Source organism: Microtus oregoni, unplaced genomic scaffold (assembly GCF_018167655.1).
Source record: "Microtus oregoni isolate MIOR12 unplaced genomic scaffold, Mior012 000048F_ref0000485, whole genome shotgun sequence".
In the NCBI taxonomy this organism is placed as follows: domain Eukaryota; kingdom Metazoa; phylum Chordata; class Mammalia; order Rodentia; family Cricetidae; genus Microtus; species Microtus oregoni.
The window spans coordinates 2683093-2699438 of NW_024543222.1; the positions used below are offsets into that span (position 1 = coordinate 2683093).

General features: G+C 54.6%; 1 protein-coding gene across 6 annotated transcripts in view; it reads right to left on the reverse strand.

Annotated features, from left to right (window-relative positions):
- Positions 1 to 1962: 1962 nt before the first annotated feature.
- The window catches only part of Septin9 (septin 9), a 161414-nt gene continuing 147030 nt past the window's right edge, over positions 1963 to 16346 (reverse strand). For all 6 annotated transcript variants that reach the window (XM_041635759.1, XM_041635762.1, XM_041635761.1 and 3 more), the window contains 9 exons: positions 13351 to 13542; positions 11985 to 12113; positions 11602 to 11683; positions 11097 to 11234; positions 9254 to 9371; positions 7745 to 7840; positions 7450 to 7546; positions 4688 to 4739; positions 1963 to 3762 (listed from right to left, as the gene is read on the reverse strand). In XM_041635759.1, the coding sequence (XP_041491693.1) occupies positions 3627 to 3762; positions 4688 to 4739; positions 7450 to 7546; positions 7745 to 7840; positions 9254 to 9371; positions 11097 to 11234; positions 11602 to 11683; positions 11985 to 12113; positions 13351 to 13542 (1040 nt within the window). In that variant the 3' untranslated portion in view covers positions 1963 to 3626. The remainder of the gene's footprint in view (positions 3763 to 4687; positions 4740 to 7449; positions 7547 to 7744; positions 7841 to 9253; positions 9372 to 11096; positions 11235 to 11601; positions 11684 to 11984; positions 12114 to 13350; positions 13543 to 16346) is intronic.

The window sequence follows — 16346 nt, forward strand, 5'->3', positions numbered from 1 at the left end:
TCCAGGTGCTCTGGGTAGGCCTCCCTCCAGGGACTCCCCAGAGGCTGCCCATCTGTTTTCTGCCTTCAGGCCCTGAGGCCTGGGGTAAAGAAAGGGACAGCTGGCATTCATAGATCTTCTAGGACACCCCAGCTTTCATAGAAGCCTAAGCCAGCATGAGCAGGGCGTGCTGCAGGGCCTCCGTGTCTTGGTGACAGTTCAACATGGACCACACCGCTGCTCCAGGAGCCATTTGTGCTGGCTCCATGTGAGGCTGGGGCCGGACAGGCAGGAGGAAAATCTGATGCATTGGGGTCCCACGCCATGAAGCTACCTTGCTCTTCCGTCCGACCTTCCCTCCACCTCCAGTTCTAGCATTGACAGTCTCATGGAGAGGCACATTCAGGGCTGGAGAGATGGCTCAGTGGCCAAGAGCACTCGCTGCATGAGCCTGGGGACCTGAGCATAGATCTCCAACACCTACATTTCAATTTTTTCCCTTTGCACGCCTGTAACCCCAGCACTGTAGAGAGCGGGGTTTGCTGGCTGTTAGTTGATGGGAGGCGCAAGAAAGCCCATGCTCCTGGGCAGATGGGAATGACTGGCCACTCTGGTCCTACATGGAATATCTGCTTTTTTTGAGTGAGAGGTGAGGGTCCCCCCATCATTGGCTGGGGACACATCTGGGCTGGGCTGGTAACCAGTCAGGTTACTGAACTGACAACTGCCTGCATCTGTCTGTGGCTGGAGGACAATGCGGATGAACATGGCGACAGTTCAGCTGAGGAAAGAGAAATTCAAGGTGGGGGAGCACCTGCCAAGGCTTAGAACTGGGGAACACAGCAGGCTGGCTCCATGGGCCTGACCCTCCTCCCACCAGTACCATCAGCAGTCGAACCCACAACTCGGAATCCTTGACCTAAAGAGCCCACAAGGCCACTGATCATCAGCTCACCACCAATGAAACCCACTTGTCTTCGGGGACCTTCGAAGAGTGCAGGCAGGCAGAGAGGGGGAGTCACTCCTTAGACCATCGGCTGGGTGGAGGCAAGTGAGTCTCGGGTTCTCCTCATGCTGCCCCTTGTAGCTCTGGGAACCCCAAGATGCAGGAAGGGGGTGTGGTGAGGTAATCCGTGCCTTGCCCCAAATTCCCATCTGTGCAGAACCTTAGTCTGAAGCCTTATTTGGAAACATGATCTTTAGAGATATAATTAAAGATCCAGGTGAGATTACCCTGGGCCGAAGTGCCCCTCCATCTGAGGAGAGCATCTCTCAAGACATACAAGAAGGAGTATGTGAAGACAGAGGCAGAGCCTGGAGCAAGGCAGTCTCCAGGAACAGGTAAAGGCAGAGGACTCTATCCTCAAGACGGTGGATGGAGCAAGGTCATGGCACTTGGTCAGGGGCTTCCAGAACTACAGGAATGTAGACTTCTTTGTTCTAGGTGGCCTCATTTGTGGTCATTTGTCCCAGGAGCTGCAGGACATTAGACTGTGCGCATGCACACATAAACACACACACACACACACACACACACACACACACACACACACACGGAGAGGGGCTGGGATCATGGTTCCTCCCCTCTTGTCATCCCAGTTGTCTCAACCAGGCCCCCAATTAGAACCACAAATGGTTTAGTGCTCTTCAAATAACATTATTGTTCATAGGGCCTGACATAACATTTAGATTTGTGTTAATGTGTATATGGGGTCTGTGTGTCTGCCACATGTGTACGGGTACCATCAGAGGCCAGGAGAGGGCGCCAGATCCCTCTGTGGCTGGGTTATAGGCGGTTGTGAATCACCTGAATGGGTGTTAACTGAGTCTTCTGGGAGAGCTCTTGTCACCTCTGAGCCACTGATTCTGCAGGTTTGAATTCGGGGTCCCACATAGCCCATCTCTTCCGGAAGGAGCATCCATCCACCTGTTAATGGACGGGACAAGCCTGAGGCAAGAGAACCCATTGCCACTCCCGAATGAGCCAGTTTGTATTTGAAACATTTATTTCAACACTTAGTTATTTATACAAAAAGAGACCACCCCCCCCTCCCTGGAGGCCCCCAGCGAAAGGCCACATGGAGCAGCCTGGTGAGACGAACAGTTTTCAGTGGCTGGTTACAGAGGCACGATGTCACCCACCCTGGTGGCACTGGGCTGCTGCTAAGTCCCCAGGGACACTGGAGCTGGGGAAGGCCAAGGTGCCCTGGGTCCAGCATGCTGGAGATTTCCTTCAAAGTCCTGATTTTGGCAAAAGAACTTGGCAAGCTGGCATGCGAACTGTTCGGCTGCAGGGTTTGATGAGGGGGCCTTCCACGTTTGGGTGGGGGAGTAGACGCTCAATACAGGGAACAAAGAGCACCCCTCATCTGTCTGCACCCCACCCCTCCCACCGCACTTCTAGGCCGCAAGAAGCTAGCCCGGGGTCTATGGAGGTGCCTTCCCCAAGCGGGTCCAATCTGTCTACACCCACCAAACTCCTCCCAGGGACAGGACAAAGATGGCAGGCAAGCAGAAAGGGCATGGCTTTGGTCAGCTGTGCATGGCTGGTCCCTAACGGTTCCCTCGGAGAGAAGACGAGGGAGCCTGGCTTTGCATGAAGTCTTGCCCTGTGCTCTGAAGTCCGCGGGGGGTAGTCCAATGGGTTCGGGGACACAGGGTTAGGCACATATGGACAGCAAAATGGTCAGATTTTCCTGGTTCCCACCCAGCGGTCACTGAATCCAGGTTTGAGCCTGGGCAGTATGTGTGGGGAGGTGGGGCGAGGCAACTGGGTAACAATGTAACCAGAGCCAAACCCAGGGCCAAACAGATAGACCTTCCCTGGCCCTCTTCCGAGGCTCCCTCCCTCAGCTCCTTGGGTCTGGGATGACTTTTCTAAGATTGGGAGTGGGGACGGGGCGCAACGTTCAGGTTTCGGTTTGATAATTAGAGCCCGGTGTCTCAGCAGAGTCTACAGCACGGGGCGGAGCGGGGCGGGGCGGGGGAGATCAAGGGGAGGGAGAAAAGAACTCCCTCTCTCCAGCATGTCCTTGCTTTTCACCCAAAGGGACAACTGGGAAGAGGTGACTGGCTCTTGTGGATCAAGGCACTTTCTGCTCTGGGACAAGCTTGAGGGAGAAGGGCCACGGTTGTCACTATGTCTAAGAGATTGGCAACTTTGGTTGTGGGTGTCTATAGTTTCCGTGGGGAGCAGGCAGCTGAGGGAGGGGCTGCTCCAGGACGACCTGGCTACTCATCCTCCCCTGGTGCAGCCTGCTTCTGAGGCTGTGGCCATGGGAACTTGTGGCTTAATGGGCTCCTCCGCAACCCCTAGGACCCGTTCCCCACGGACGTCAGCTCAAAACTCAGAATGGGGATGGACACACAGATCTTCTAAGCCCTCAGGAGCTGAGCTGGTTCTAGCCTTCCCAGCGCCGAGAGAATGGGGCACGGAGGCAAGCTCAGGCTGTAGTCCCGCCCACCCTCCTGCTGCAGCCAATAAGAGCACACTTGGGAGATAAGCCCTCTCTTGTTACTGGGTAGCGCATGGAAAGAGAAGGAGGCGGGTGACAAAAGGAGACAATTATATAAAATAAGACAGGGTAGGTGGGTGGGCCAGGGAGGATGAGAAGATTTGGGGGTGGGGTCCAGGGGCGGGATGGCGTCTACATCTCCTGGGCTTCCGGCTCCTTCTCCTCGACCCCGTTGGCCATGGCGCTGTTGCCCTCGTTGAGGCGTTTCACACGGTAGGCTTCGAAGTGGATGCTGCTGGTGATGTCCTTAATGTTCTGCATGTGTGTCCTGCAGGGAACGCGGCCAGCATGGGGGTGAGCACTTAGCCTGCCTGGGGTCACAACCACCTCTCCTCCCCGCCTCTCCCGGCCCTTCGAGGGTGCAGGCTGACGGAGTATGCACTGCAGGACCAGGCAGAGCCTGCTCTCCGGTGACTCCAGACCCTCTGGGGCCTGTCATTCTAACCTAACCTATGCCTCCTCCTCTCTGTGCCCATGCTGTGGCTAGTCAGGGAGAAGCTGAGCACAAACTTGAAAGGTCCCAAGGTCCCCACCAGTGGGCAGGACTCCGGTATTTGTGGTCCAAGACAGAAATTCAGGCTGTGGCCAGCAGGAGGCAGCAGGTGACCACAGTCCCCAGAGTCCCCAGAGCTGTCACCCTGCCATCCCGGAGCTTTTTTTTTTTTTTTTTTTTCCTAGTTTCTTTTTTGTAGGTGTGCCTGCCAGGCAAGCTCTACCACTCCCCTTTACTTTGGAAAGGGAAGTTGGCAGGGAGTCCCAAAGGTGGTAAGGCTTGTTCTTGGAACCCCCACCTCAGGTCCCTTGTTCTGCATCTTATTTTTCCCTACTGATATATTTTAATTATACAAAATAATAGCTTTCATTATGATATTTTTCTTTTGTAGGTTTTAAGACATATATAGCCCAGGCTGTGCCCTTAGTATCTATAGCTGAACCCAGCAGGCTTAGACCACAAGGCGCCAGAATTCAGCCCCCTCTATCCTGGTGACCTCATAAGGCCAGGAAGAACCCCTTTTCTTCATTCATTCCCAAGAGGGTTTTGCTTTGTTTTCTGCTTTAGGCAATGGGTCCCTGAGGGCAGGGCTGACAATATGCAGCTGCCAGCAGGGTGGGGCCTCTGCCCACCCGTCTACCACCACCAAACCCCAGATCTGGTCCTTGCAAGGGGCCCTCAGAGCTGATGGCTGACTTACCTAATGAGGAGATCCCGCAGGTAGGCGAATTCACAGTGAGTGGTATTCTCAACTGAGGGAAAGAGAAAGATGCTCAATGTCTTTTGAGGAGGAAGTTTCTCTTCTCCTATCCAGTAATGGCAACAACCTCCAGAAAGTCCCACCCAAAAGTGGGCAGGGGAAGAAAGGGGGCCTGTGACTGACAGTTACCCAGCTAGTTCTGGAGTCGCCTGGGAGACACACCTCTAGCGTGTCTATGAGGGTGCATCCAGAGAGGTTCAGCTGAGGGACGACCTGCCCTGAATGTGGGCAGCAGCATACCACTGGCTGAGGCTTTCTGGCTGAATGAAAGGAGAAACTGAGCGAAGTTCCCACAGTCATTCACGGCTGCTTCCTGACTGTGGGTACCAGGTGACCAAATGCCTCTTGTCGAGTTATCATGACTCCCCAATCCTGACAGGCTGCACCCTGGAACTGTGAGCCAAAGTAAACCCATCATTCCTTACACTCCAGGCCTGGGTGAATCTTGGCTTCTCTGACCCAGTTTCCCAATAAAATGAGTTAATGGCTCAGCGGATACGGGCATTTGCTGCCAAGCCCAACACCTGAGCTTGACTCCCAGAACCACAGGGTAGAAGGAGAGAACCGACTCTTGCCAGTTGTCCTCTGACCTCCACATGTGTGTTCTGGAGTGTACAAGACAATGTACATGATACAGTGTCCCCCAATAAAACAAGCACATTAGTAAATAAATGTAAAAAGAAATTTAAGTGGGAGAATGGCCTGGTTCATGCCTTGGGGGGCACAAAAGGACCAAATGCGCCAACGGCGGTGTAATTTGACTTTGTGAGGCTGTCGGGTACATTATGCTCAAGGAACAAAGCAACTTTCCGTCCTCAGGCAGCAGTCTGGCCAGCTTCCAAGGATGTAACAGGCACTTTGGATGGTGTACACCAAGGAGGGGGTAAGAAGTGGGCACAGTTGGATACGGCCTGTTCAGTGATTAACTCACAGGGTGTGTGTGTTTCTGACAGGAACTCCCACCATGTTCTGATAAGTCCCCAGAGGTCCTCACAGGAAGGCTGCTGCATGTGGGAGCCACCACCGGGGGGAGCAGCTTTATAGGTTCACAAAGGCCACGTGGACCCTCAGCTGTGGGCAGTAATCTGGCAGTAAACCTGGCTAACTTCCTGATTTCATATTGGGTGTCTGCAGTACCCACGCTGACCACCAGGGGACAGAAGAGATGTGCCAATAGCCAATACCATTCTCAGATCCCCAGGGGATCTTACCCTATACTTTCCTCATGCCAACCATGCCTTGCATTATTTGTGGAAAGATGCAGGGAGGACGAGCAGAGACAGGAAGGAGGGACTAAGGGAAAGGGAGCTGCGGAATAACGTAGCCCTAGGGTCACCTCTGTGGCATAGTCCGTGTGTGCATGGGGCGGGGGGGGGGGGGTGCTACAGAAAGCCATAAGCACATAAAATACCCAGGGCATATTTGGAAAATATCCCCATGGCACCCTACCTGGCAGACTCACATGGAGGGCACAGTATGCAAAGGAACGGGGCGAGGGCGGTGGGCGGGAAGGGCAGACGGGTTCTCTTCAATGCCTCACCTCAGTAAGACCAGGTAACAACTCCTAACTCTAGGGGCTCCAGGGCAAGGCTGCACTTTTTCTCCCTTGCCCTCGCTGGAGGACAGATGGTATCGAATCCCTGATCCTCCTGCCTCCGCTTCTCAAATGCTAAGATCCCAGGTGGGGACCAGCAAACCTGGCTCATGTGGTGCAGAGATGGAACTCAGTGCTAGCCAAGCCCCTCAGCCCATGGAGCTTGTCCCTCTAATTCAGTGGTTCTCAACATGTGGGCTCACAAACCTTTGGTGGTCCAGTGACCCTTTCACAGGGGTCACCCAAGACCATCAGGAGACACAGATATTTACATTATGATTCATAACAGTAGCAAAGTTAGTTATGAAGATAATTGTATGGTCGGGGTCACCACAACGTGAAGAACTGTGTTGAAGAGTCGCAGCGTAAAGAAGGCTAATTTTAATTCCTCTCTGCACAGAGAGTGAAGAAAGGGACCCAGAGAGCTGAAAGGGTTAAATGATAATCCACTAAAGGGTGGGGGTCAGTCCTGAGCTGGGTGCCTCCATGCCCAGAGCCAGGAAACACTATTACAGGATTCTTAGAGAAAATAACTCCCCAAAGAGCTCCGGCCTGCCTGGTGCGGTGTGGACGTCCCAGCAAGGCAGAACTCTGAGAACTACAGAGTGAGCCCAAAACCAACCAAAAGAAGAGCCCTAATCATCTGGAACATTTTTATGTCACCTAGGCCGTCAACTAGGCCATAGGACGTATTCCTCATTGATAAAGTGTGCAGACCGAGGCTCACCCCAGCTCACAAAGCTTCAACTTTCCCTCCTCTGTGGGGCCTTTTGACTACACCAGTCACAAGGAACAAACTGGGTTTTCATCTTCCAGGCAGCTCTGTCCTTTCTAACGAGGATGGAAGAGCCGAAAGAAAGGCAAAGAAAGACCATGGGACCGTCCCACCGAGGTGCTGACCTGGACCCCAGAGAAGACCAGAGTCCTAGCCCTTAGTACTTGGGACAGAGTGACTAAGTCTATGACAAAGTAGTTACGTTCAAGGAACTCAGGTGCACCTCACAGCCATTGTCCTTACAAGACAAGAAGAAGCAGAGACCCACGGTGCAGTGGATGAGGGCCCAAGCTAAACTACAGGTCAGCACACGGGCAGCACAGCAGCCAGTACCTTCAATGGTCCCCCACTTGGTCTTCCTTCCCAGGATCCTCTTGCCATTGACTTGATACTCGTGGTCGCTGCCCACCACGGCAAACGGGATCATCTCCTGGAGAAGAGGTGGAAGAGTGTGTTAATCACGTGACCCCAGGATCTGAACCTGGAGAACTGCAGGCCTTGGCTGGAGAGGACCAGGGGTGGACGTATGGACCCCCATCCTTTTCCAGCTCGGAGGCTACGCCCCCATGGTTTAAAGCCATCCCACCCACCGCTGCCCCCACCCCCAGCATCCCGTTGACCCGCTCACCCGGAACTTCTCATTCACCAGTCGGTCCTCTGAATCCTCGTCAAACTCCTTCTGGGGGTACACATCAATGCCATTGGAGAGTAGGTCTGCCGTAATCTGGGGAGCACAGGGGTGTGGTCCCTGAATCAGGCTATCAGCCACCAGGTGCCTGAGTCATGAACCCTACAGAGGCTAGCTCGGAGTGGCCCTGCGCTGAAAACGTCTAATTTCCTAAAAAGATTCGTTTTATTTTTATTTCAGTGTTTTGCCTGCGTGTATGCACACACACCACATGCATGCCTACTGTCCATAGAAGCCAGAAGAGGGCACGTTGAATCCCCTGGAACTGGTTTGCGCTACCGTGTGAGTGCTGGGAATAGAGCCCAGGTCCTCTGTGAGAGCAGCAAGTGCTCTTAACCCCCGAGCCATCTCTCCAGTCCCACACTCACCCCTTTGGGAGACAAAGTCTCCAGCTCAGGCTGTCCTTGACCTGGCTGTGGAATCAGGGGTGATCGTGAACTCCTGAGCCTCCTACCTCTACCTGCCAAGTGTGGGTGTTACAGGTTTGTGCCACCATGCCCAGTTTTATGTGGTACTGAAGCTCGGGCCATGAGCCTTCTCTCTGCTAGGCAAGCTCTCTGCCAACCGAGCTGCATCTCGCGCAGACACTCCAGTCCTGGTGCCTCTGTATCAAGAAGGGACCCGCCTGGCCAAGGGGCCCTGCAATCTCTGTCCTGAGAATCTCTCCCCGTGTTTCCTGTGTAGCTCGTCACTCTTCCCCCCAACCCCGGAAAAAAAAACAAACAAACCTCAGGGTTGCTGAGTCCTCTTTCCTAGAACCCTCTAAGGACCAGCATGGTCCCCTCCTGCAGCTCAGGGGGTACCTGCCTGCTGAGATGCTTCCCACATTCATGACAACCCCGGTGGGTGGCCGTTGACAGAGGACATCCCAGGGCACAGCTGTCTCATTTGCCCAAGCAGATCCAGGCTCTCATACACTGGAGAGCCTTCTAGTCTCCAGCAGACGCATCCCTGTCTGACTACCCTCCTCTATGCATGCTGGGAAAATCCCTGACACATGACCTGGAATGGAGGCCCTGGGAGCCTCTGGAATTGGATTTAAGGCTGGAGCTGCCAGGAGGTTCTGAAGTATAGCCCAGGACTCGTCACACTGCAGATGCCCACAGGAACACCCCTGTCACCCAGCCAGCGGTGGCCTCGACCATGGCAGAGAGGGAGGGAGCCACTGAGGTAAACTTGCCCTTTTGGTTTTCCTTCCCACCTGATAAAACCCAAGTGTGCTGGGTCCGACAGCCCCCAGACATTTGCCTCTCCTTAGTCTACTCCAAACCTGAGGCTGCTGGAAATGGGGGTGCCAGGCTGGGGGTCCCCCAAGGCTGAACACACACTGTGAAGGGCTGAAGGGTGACTATCACGTATCCCCTGAGCTGGATAGTCCCCTGTTGGCCCTATCACGTGTCCAGGCAGTCCTCGAGGGAGAGGGGGCTGAGTAGAGGCTGTGCATCCTACCCGTTGTTTGAAGTAGACCCTCTCCTCCAGGGTCAATGTGTCAGCCTTGGCGATGACTGGGACGATGTTGACCACCTTGCTCAGGCGCTTCATGAATTCAATGTCCAGGGGCCTAAGCCTGAGACAGAACAGTAAAATGAGACGCAGCTTTTGGGTCCCCTGTCTCAGGGATCAAAGTGGAGGCCACATCGGTAAAGGGGCACGGTTGGGTTCTGGAAGGGTGCAGGGTGAACACTTCCCCTATTGAGTTGAGGTTGGAAAGCTGGAGCCAAGCTGGCTCTAAGTCCCCTCATCCGCCACTGTCAGAGCCCAACTGGCCCTGGACTCTGCCCAAAGAGTGACTTGGCTCACAGTCATGCCTTAGGGCTCCCAGTGTCAGGGAGAAGGGGAGACGGTGTCCAGAAGCTATGGGCCCTGGGACAGGCTGACTGTTCCCCAGCTCAGCTTGGCTCCAGAGAGCCAGGGTCTGATACAGGAGCAGGGAGGAGGCTGCGGGGAGGAGGCTGCGGGGAGGAGGCTGGCAGAACCCAGAGTGGGCATCATTTTCCTGTTGAAACTGCATTTTCTCCATAGCGGTATTGTCAGGCCCAGACAGCCTGTGGGAAGTGAAGCTGCAGGCAGAAGTCTGAGCAAAGATGGCTAGAAGCCACTGCTGTCCCCGGGGACTGAGCGTCAGGGGAAGAAAACTAGGCGAGGTGCCCAGCTGGGACCCTAGCCCAGAGGGTCATCACTGGGGAAGCACCCTCGGCTCTCCCTACTGAAGCCACGTCAGTCCTATCTCCTGCTGTCATCTTGGACTTGCCCCAGGTTGTGCTTAGAGAAGCTGCAGAACCCCAAATGAGCCAGCCCTAGGTGAGGAGGCCTATGGCACCCCTGCCATGAATGGGCTCTTGTTGGCCCCACAAGAGACAGTCACTACTGGCAAGCTCAGACACCCATATTTGCATTTTTCCAACCAGGCCCCAGTGAACCCCATGCCATCTAGACAGGGTGCAAGATGAAAGATGCCCTCCAAGTCTAAGCCTGGGAGGAGCCTGGAACAGCCTAGAGTATACAGCCTCCAGCAGCTGTGGCCAGGAGGCACCAAACTTGGGAGCCCTCAACGAGCCATGGCCAGCTCCTGCTGCCTCCACAGGGACCGGCCTACAAAGAGTCAGGACAAGTGACAAGGGTGTCCAGCAGGGAGAGGAACCTATGTACTGGGGACAGATGCGATTCACAGGGAGTCAAGAACCCTGGTCACTGAGACCAGCCAGAGTTCGCCTGCCCTGGGGTAGGGAGACTCTGAAAGGCACCTGGTGCTCCCACACCTCAGATGCCCCGGGAGCACTGTTGGCAAGGATAGGTTGTGGCACAGAAGACAGAGGACATTCACTGTTTTCTGTGTCTCACACAGCCATGTTCCTCAGGGGCCCAGGAGGTAAGAGCTATCCCTAGGCATGGATGGTCATGTGACTGCTAGGGTTGCACGCACACACACACACACACACACACACACACACACACACACACTCACACACACACACAGCCCGAGAGTCTCATTCCATCTGCAGAGGCTGTCTACCAGATTCTAGACTGGGGCCTACCCAGTCCTCAGCTTTCTGGACAAAGAGAAGGCAGAATGGGCAGGGAGCCACCCAGTGCAGAGGTCACAGACCCTCTATGGACACAGACACCCACATAAGGGCTGCCGACACAGCCCCAACTCAGCGTCGTGTCCCATGCCCCCCCATCCCCCTCGCTGTGCCCAAGGGCTGGGTGGACAGAATCCTGCATGTAGCCGCAGCAGTGTTAGACACGGGGGCTCCCACCACCGAGACCAAGGGCCCCGAATGGGACGTACGAGTGGCCAGTGGCCGGGATGAAGTAAAGGCAGCAGTGGACGCGTGTGTCGGGGATGCGCTTCTTCCTGTTGATGTTGACCTCCTCCTGCAGGTATTTCTCATACTGGTCATTGATGAACTTCATAATAGGCTGCCAGCTGCATGGAGACCCGGGTTAGCTGAGCCAGTGCCCATGCGGGGGCATGTCCTCTCTAAGCCCCCGAAGACCCCACCCACAGCTGGCTTGACACCCATCTGACTTCACACAGGAACCGTTGGCTGTAGCGAAGAGAAGCCAGCCTTATCTTAGACTGTTCTGCCCAAACTCCCCATGCTGATCTTTGTCCTGGGGTGGGAGGGTGTGATTCCCAGGTGACCCCATTTTGATCTGGAATGTTAGACCCTAAAGGCGTGGCTTTAGGGTTTGGAGCGATCTTATCTGGGTGTCTGAGCTCAAGTGGTATCTGAGATCCTGAAGCCCCGGGAGCTTTTCCACCTGAAGGAAGGTTCTTTGAGGTCACCTACCAATTTTCATTGTTGATATGGTCTCCAAAGCCTGGCGTGTCAATCACCGTCAGCTTCATCCGGACCCCCTTCTCCTCAATATCTGCATAAACCACAGCACCCTACGTCAGAGGAATCACTCAAGCCCTCAGGTTGCCTGACCAGCCTTGGGTGTCCCAGGATGGGCTATGATGGCAGCAGAGGTTATACCAGGGAGAAACCGACCTCTAGTAAAGAAGTCTGGATGGTGCCTCAGCCTGGTGGGGCCCAGACTGTTCCTACTCAGAGTCTCAATGTTCCTAGAGGGGGCATGGTGACATCTCTAGTGGGACACCCTTGACCCTACACTCTGGGAAAAGTGGGTTCATACGCCCAGTCTCAGCCCTCACTTCCATGGAACTGACCGTGGGTAATGGACTTGATTTCGATCGTCTTGGGGATGCGTTCCTCTGAAGTGGGCTGCACGGACTTCCGGCTGATCTTGGACTTGAAGAGGGTGTTGATTAAGGTGGACTTCCCAAGGCCACTCTGCCCTGGGGAGAGAAGGAGAGGCCGGTTGGCAGGCTCTCCAAGAGCATAGCTCATGGCTACGTTCCACTGAGACCCCTGGCCTCACAACATCCTTAGATAGCCCCACCTGGGCCGTCACCTCCTCAGTAGAAGTCCAGGGTTGAGTTTAAACCCACAGTGTGGGGCTCTGGGCCCTGGTTTAACTTGGCCCAGCTCCGTCCTAGTCCTAGAGAAGCCACCCAAAGCAGGAAGAGACACCAAGACAGAAGAAGCTGACAGCCCCAAAGACAGGTGTAGGTTGTCTGTGAACCAGGGCAGAGGAGACACACATAGACACAGTTCCCCAGACAGACAGACGCCCTGCCATGGGAGAACCACCAGACTCTACTCGGTTTAGGACGTCAGCCTATGGGAAGTTTTTACCCAGATGCCACCCTGGCATCTACCCTGTTCTGAGCAAAGCCCTCTTCTAAGAATGAAAAACCGGACCATAGGCCAGGTGTGGTGGTGCATGTCTTTAACCCCAGGACTCGAGAGGCAAAGACAGGTGGTAAGATCTCTGTGAGTTCTCATGTGTGGGGTCCGAGGGACTTCTGAGCTTGCTGGACACAACCCACTCAGGTGACACTAATTATCGACCTACCACTGGTGACTTCGAGCTCTCCAAGGCCACAGGAGAAAGAAGATGGCTACTAGACCCCACTTCCTGGGTGGAAGCTTAGATGAACCTCCAAGAAGCCTCTAGCCAGGCCTGGACATGAGAGCTGAGTCCCACTCCGGCCCAGAGGCCAGGGCTTAGGGCAATAACCAGCGAACACTCAACACAACTCAGATGTGGACGCCACTGTTACTGGTCACAGAAGGCTTACAACTGCCTAGTGAGATTGCTAACACAGGTAGCAGGCGCTCTGAGGAGTCGCTGGTGGATACGGTTCCTTCTCCCAGCACACACACCCATATCTGGTATTTCATCCCAGTTGTCATTAGATGAAAGTTATCTCCCCACTTTATAGTGGGGTACACAGTTTGTTCGTTTGGTTTTTCGAGACAGGGTTTCTCTGTAGCTTTGGAGGGTGTCCTGGAACTAGCTCTGTAGACCAGGCTGGCCTCAAACTCACAGAGATCTGCCTGTCTCTGCCTCCCAAGTGCTAGGATTAAAGTCATGGGCTACCCCCACCCAGCTGGGAACACAGTTTGAGAGCTGCAGGGCCTCGAATGGCAAGATGGGCTCGTGGCGGACAGAGGGCCTGTGACACTCACCGACCACCATGATGTTGAACTCGAAGCCCTGTTTCATGGCCTTCCTGCGCATCTGCTCCAGGATAGAGTCGATCCCCACGTAGCCGAAGTCCACGGGGGCCTTCTCGTTCCGGGACACGGGAGCTTGCTTGAGCATGGCATCTCTAGGGCTGTCAGCCATGTCGCCAACACAGCTGGGAGCCACCTCGGAGCCTGCAGAGGGAAAAAGTCATTAGAATGGGACGTGCAGGCAGGAGGGGGAAACCAAGGCTGCAGAGCTTAGCAACTTGCACAAGAAAGTCCTGTGGGACACCTCAGAAGTGAAGTCCCCTGTAGGGTTCCATCCAATAGGCCATCGCCCCTCAGCCACCTGTCCCTCGGGGCTATCTCTGCTAGCTTTGCCAACGGGGAGCTCTCTGCACACCCTTCATGCCTGCTCAGATGGCCTGCAGTACCTGTGCAACCCAGAGTCCTTCCCAGTCCAGCAGGTGACCACAAGCAGTCATGGGAGGGGTGGTCTGATCTTTATCTGCCTTTTCCAGACCTGACACACCCTCACTGGGGAGTGTCTCTACTCCCAAGCACCTGGCCGATACAGTCCTGAAGCAGGACAGGCTGGACACCAAGTGCCCCTCACTCTCAGGTAAAGGTCAGTTTGGTTAGGAGGTCTGTGGATTAACTGAAAACCCCAGCTTCCTTCAGCAGGTCAGCATGGTCGGAGCCCAGGCCTGGGGGACGATTCAGACAGTGGCCCCTGGAGACGCTAGGTGTGCCCACCCAGCAAGGACGTGCAAGGCCGGTTCACCCAGGTCTGGTTGAACAAGAGGCTTATAGTACACCGAACTGCTATGCTGAGAGAATCCTTCAGGTGCCGCTCTGAACCGCAACCACCCGGGTGGCTGTGGGGCTGCCGAGGTGTAGATGTTGCATTGTTGAAAAAGTCTTTTTTTTTTTTTTTTTTTTTTTTTGATTTTCGAGACAGGGTTTCTCCATAGCTTTTGGTTCCTGTCCTGGAACTAGCTCTTGTAGACCAGGCTGGCCTCGAACTCACAGAGATCCACCTGCCTCTGCCTCCCGAGTGCTGGGATTAAAGGCGTGCGCCACCACCGCCTGGCCTGAAAAAGTCTTAAAGTCGCCTCTTGCACGGAAAATGTCAGCACTCTCAACTTAAGACCCCTTGGTCCAGTCCCCCAAACATGGACAACACAGACGGGACACCAGCTTCTCCCAAGTCCCCTTCCCTTCTCCAACCAAGTCGGTTTTTTTTTTCCACTCTGTGTTGTGCCCTGCCCCACCTCCAGGGAAGGGTTCCCCAACTCTGACCCTGGGGCGCACTGCATGGAAAGAGGAACTCAATGCATAAGCACACATCTTTCCTCAGAAGTGAGGGGCAACCAAAGGTGCTTGCTGGGGACCTGAGCTCAGGAGGCACTCCCCATCCCCTGCCACCTCCCAGCAGAGCTCTCCTCTCAAGTGAGCAGGCCCAGGAAGCAGCAGGAAGGTGGGCCAGTAATTACCACACAGACTTGTGCAGGCCTTGGTTACACTGTCCCCCCACCTCCAGGGGAAACACTAAACTCAAGCTGACTTGACACCTACATCCTCAGCGAACTCAGCCCTGGCCATCTCTGGACTTTTGGCTTTTCTCTCCATTCTATTGGCGTGGCCACCAGGAGCAAAGCCGGGCTCCCTAAGCTTGAGTGGCAGGAAGGACAGGAGAAGGCTTGTAAAGCCAGCTCCAGGAAGGAGGCACAGGACCACCCCAAAGGCAGTGGCTCTACTGCATCAATCGCTTCCTGTTTCTCTGCCTCCATAGGGTTCAGTCACCTCATTTCCTGGCATTGGGGGGCGGGAGGCACTAAACAAGAGAACCTTGTAAACACACCAGGAGCTTCCAGAGAGTCCACATGTGTGTGTCCCCAAACAATGACACAGGCAGGCCCTAGGGGCTAGTGCCTCCCATCAGAAGCATCCCCAGTGCAGGTCAGGGCCATAGTCCTTTCTCCCCAAGGCTTCCAGAGTGCCAGCTCCCCACTCAGAAACACTCTTCTCGGTTTCTAGCATCTTTAAATAAACAAAGACGGCGCAACATCTGGCCCCAGAACCTGTGGCTTTGGGGCCGCTTCCTGGAGAAGGACAAGGGGCCCTGCTTTGCCGGGCAGCGGTTCAGGCCTCCTCCACGTGACTGAAAATTGCTTCCATCTGTCTGAGACCCACTTCGCCCTGCCCCCACCTCTCTCCTGAGCGGTGAGAGGAGGAAGGGCTGTCCCCCAACCCTCTCTAATCACCCCCAGTCAAGGAAGGCTTGCCTCAGCCCCAGGTGGCCCTTCTACATACATCAAGGTTCATAGCAGAAACTCAAACCAAACTAAACACTCAGCCTGCCAGGGGCCCTGCTTGAGAAATAACAAGAACACAGTAGAGCCCCAGCCTCCCCCAGGGCTCTGGAAGCTCTTCTGGCAAACCCCTGTGACCCTTCCCACTGGGGGAGCCTCCCTATCCACCTGCCTGCCTGATTGGGAGGTAGACCCTCCACCCAGGCAGGGTTGCCTTTGTGATCCCAGCCCTAGGTCTTCAGGACTGTGAGTGACCGGAGCCCTTCGCAGACCCAATGTCGTATCATCACCCACATCACCAGACGCGTCCTGAACCTGCACAGCCCAAGGCGCAGCAGCTCCTGACCACTTCCGCCTTTAGAACAACGTGCGGTAAAATTTAGCATTTTAGCACAGGTAATGAGGGTTGGGCTTCGTACCTTGTAAGGACACTCCACACTGCCCTGACCAGTCTCCTACCAGTCTCAGGCAATGTTCATTCTGTCTAAGATCCTTGGATAAGCAGGGGTGGATGATCTCTGACTTTTGGCCTGTTTCATCCAGAGCAGTGTCCTTAAGGTTCATCCATGCTATAGAATGGCCTTTTAAAGGCCGACGATATTCCTTTAATGAACATTTAGTCTTTTTTTTTTTAAAAAACCTCAATTCATATGATTTTAGTTTTTAAGACACTTATTTTTA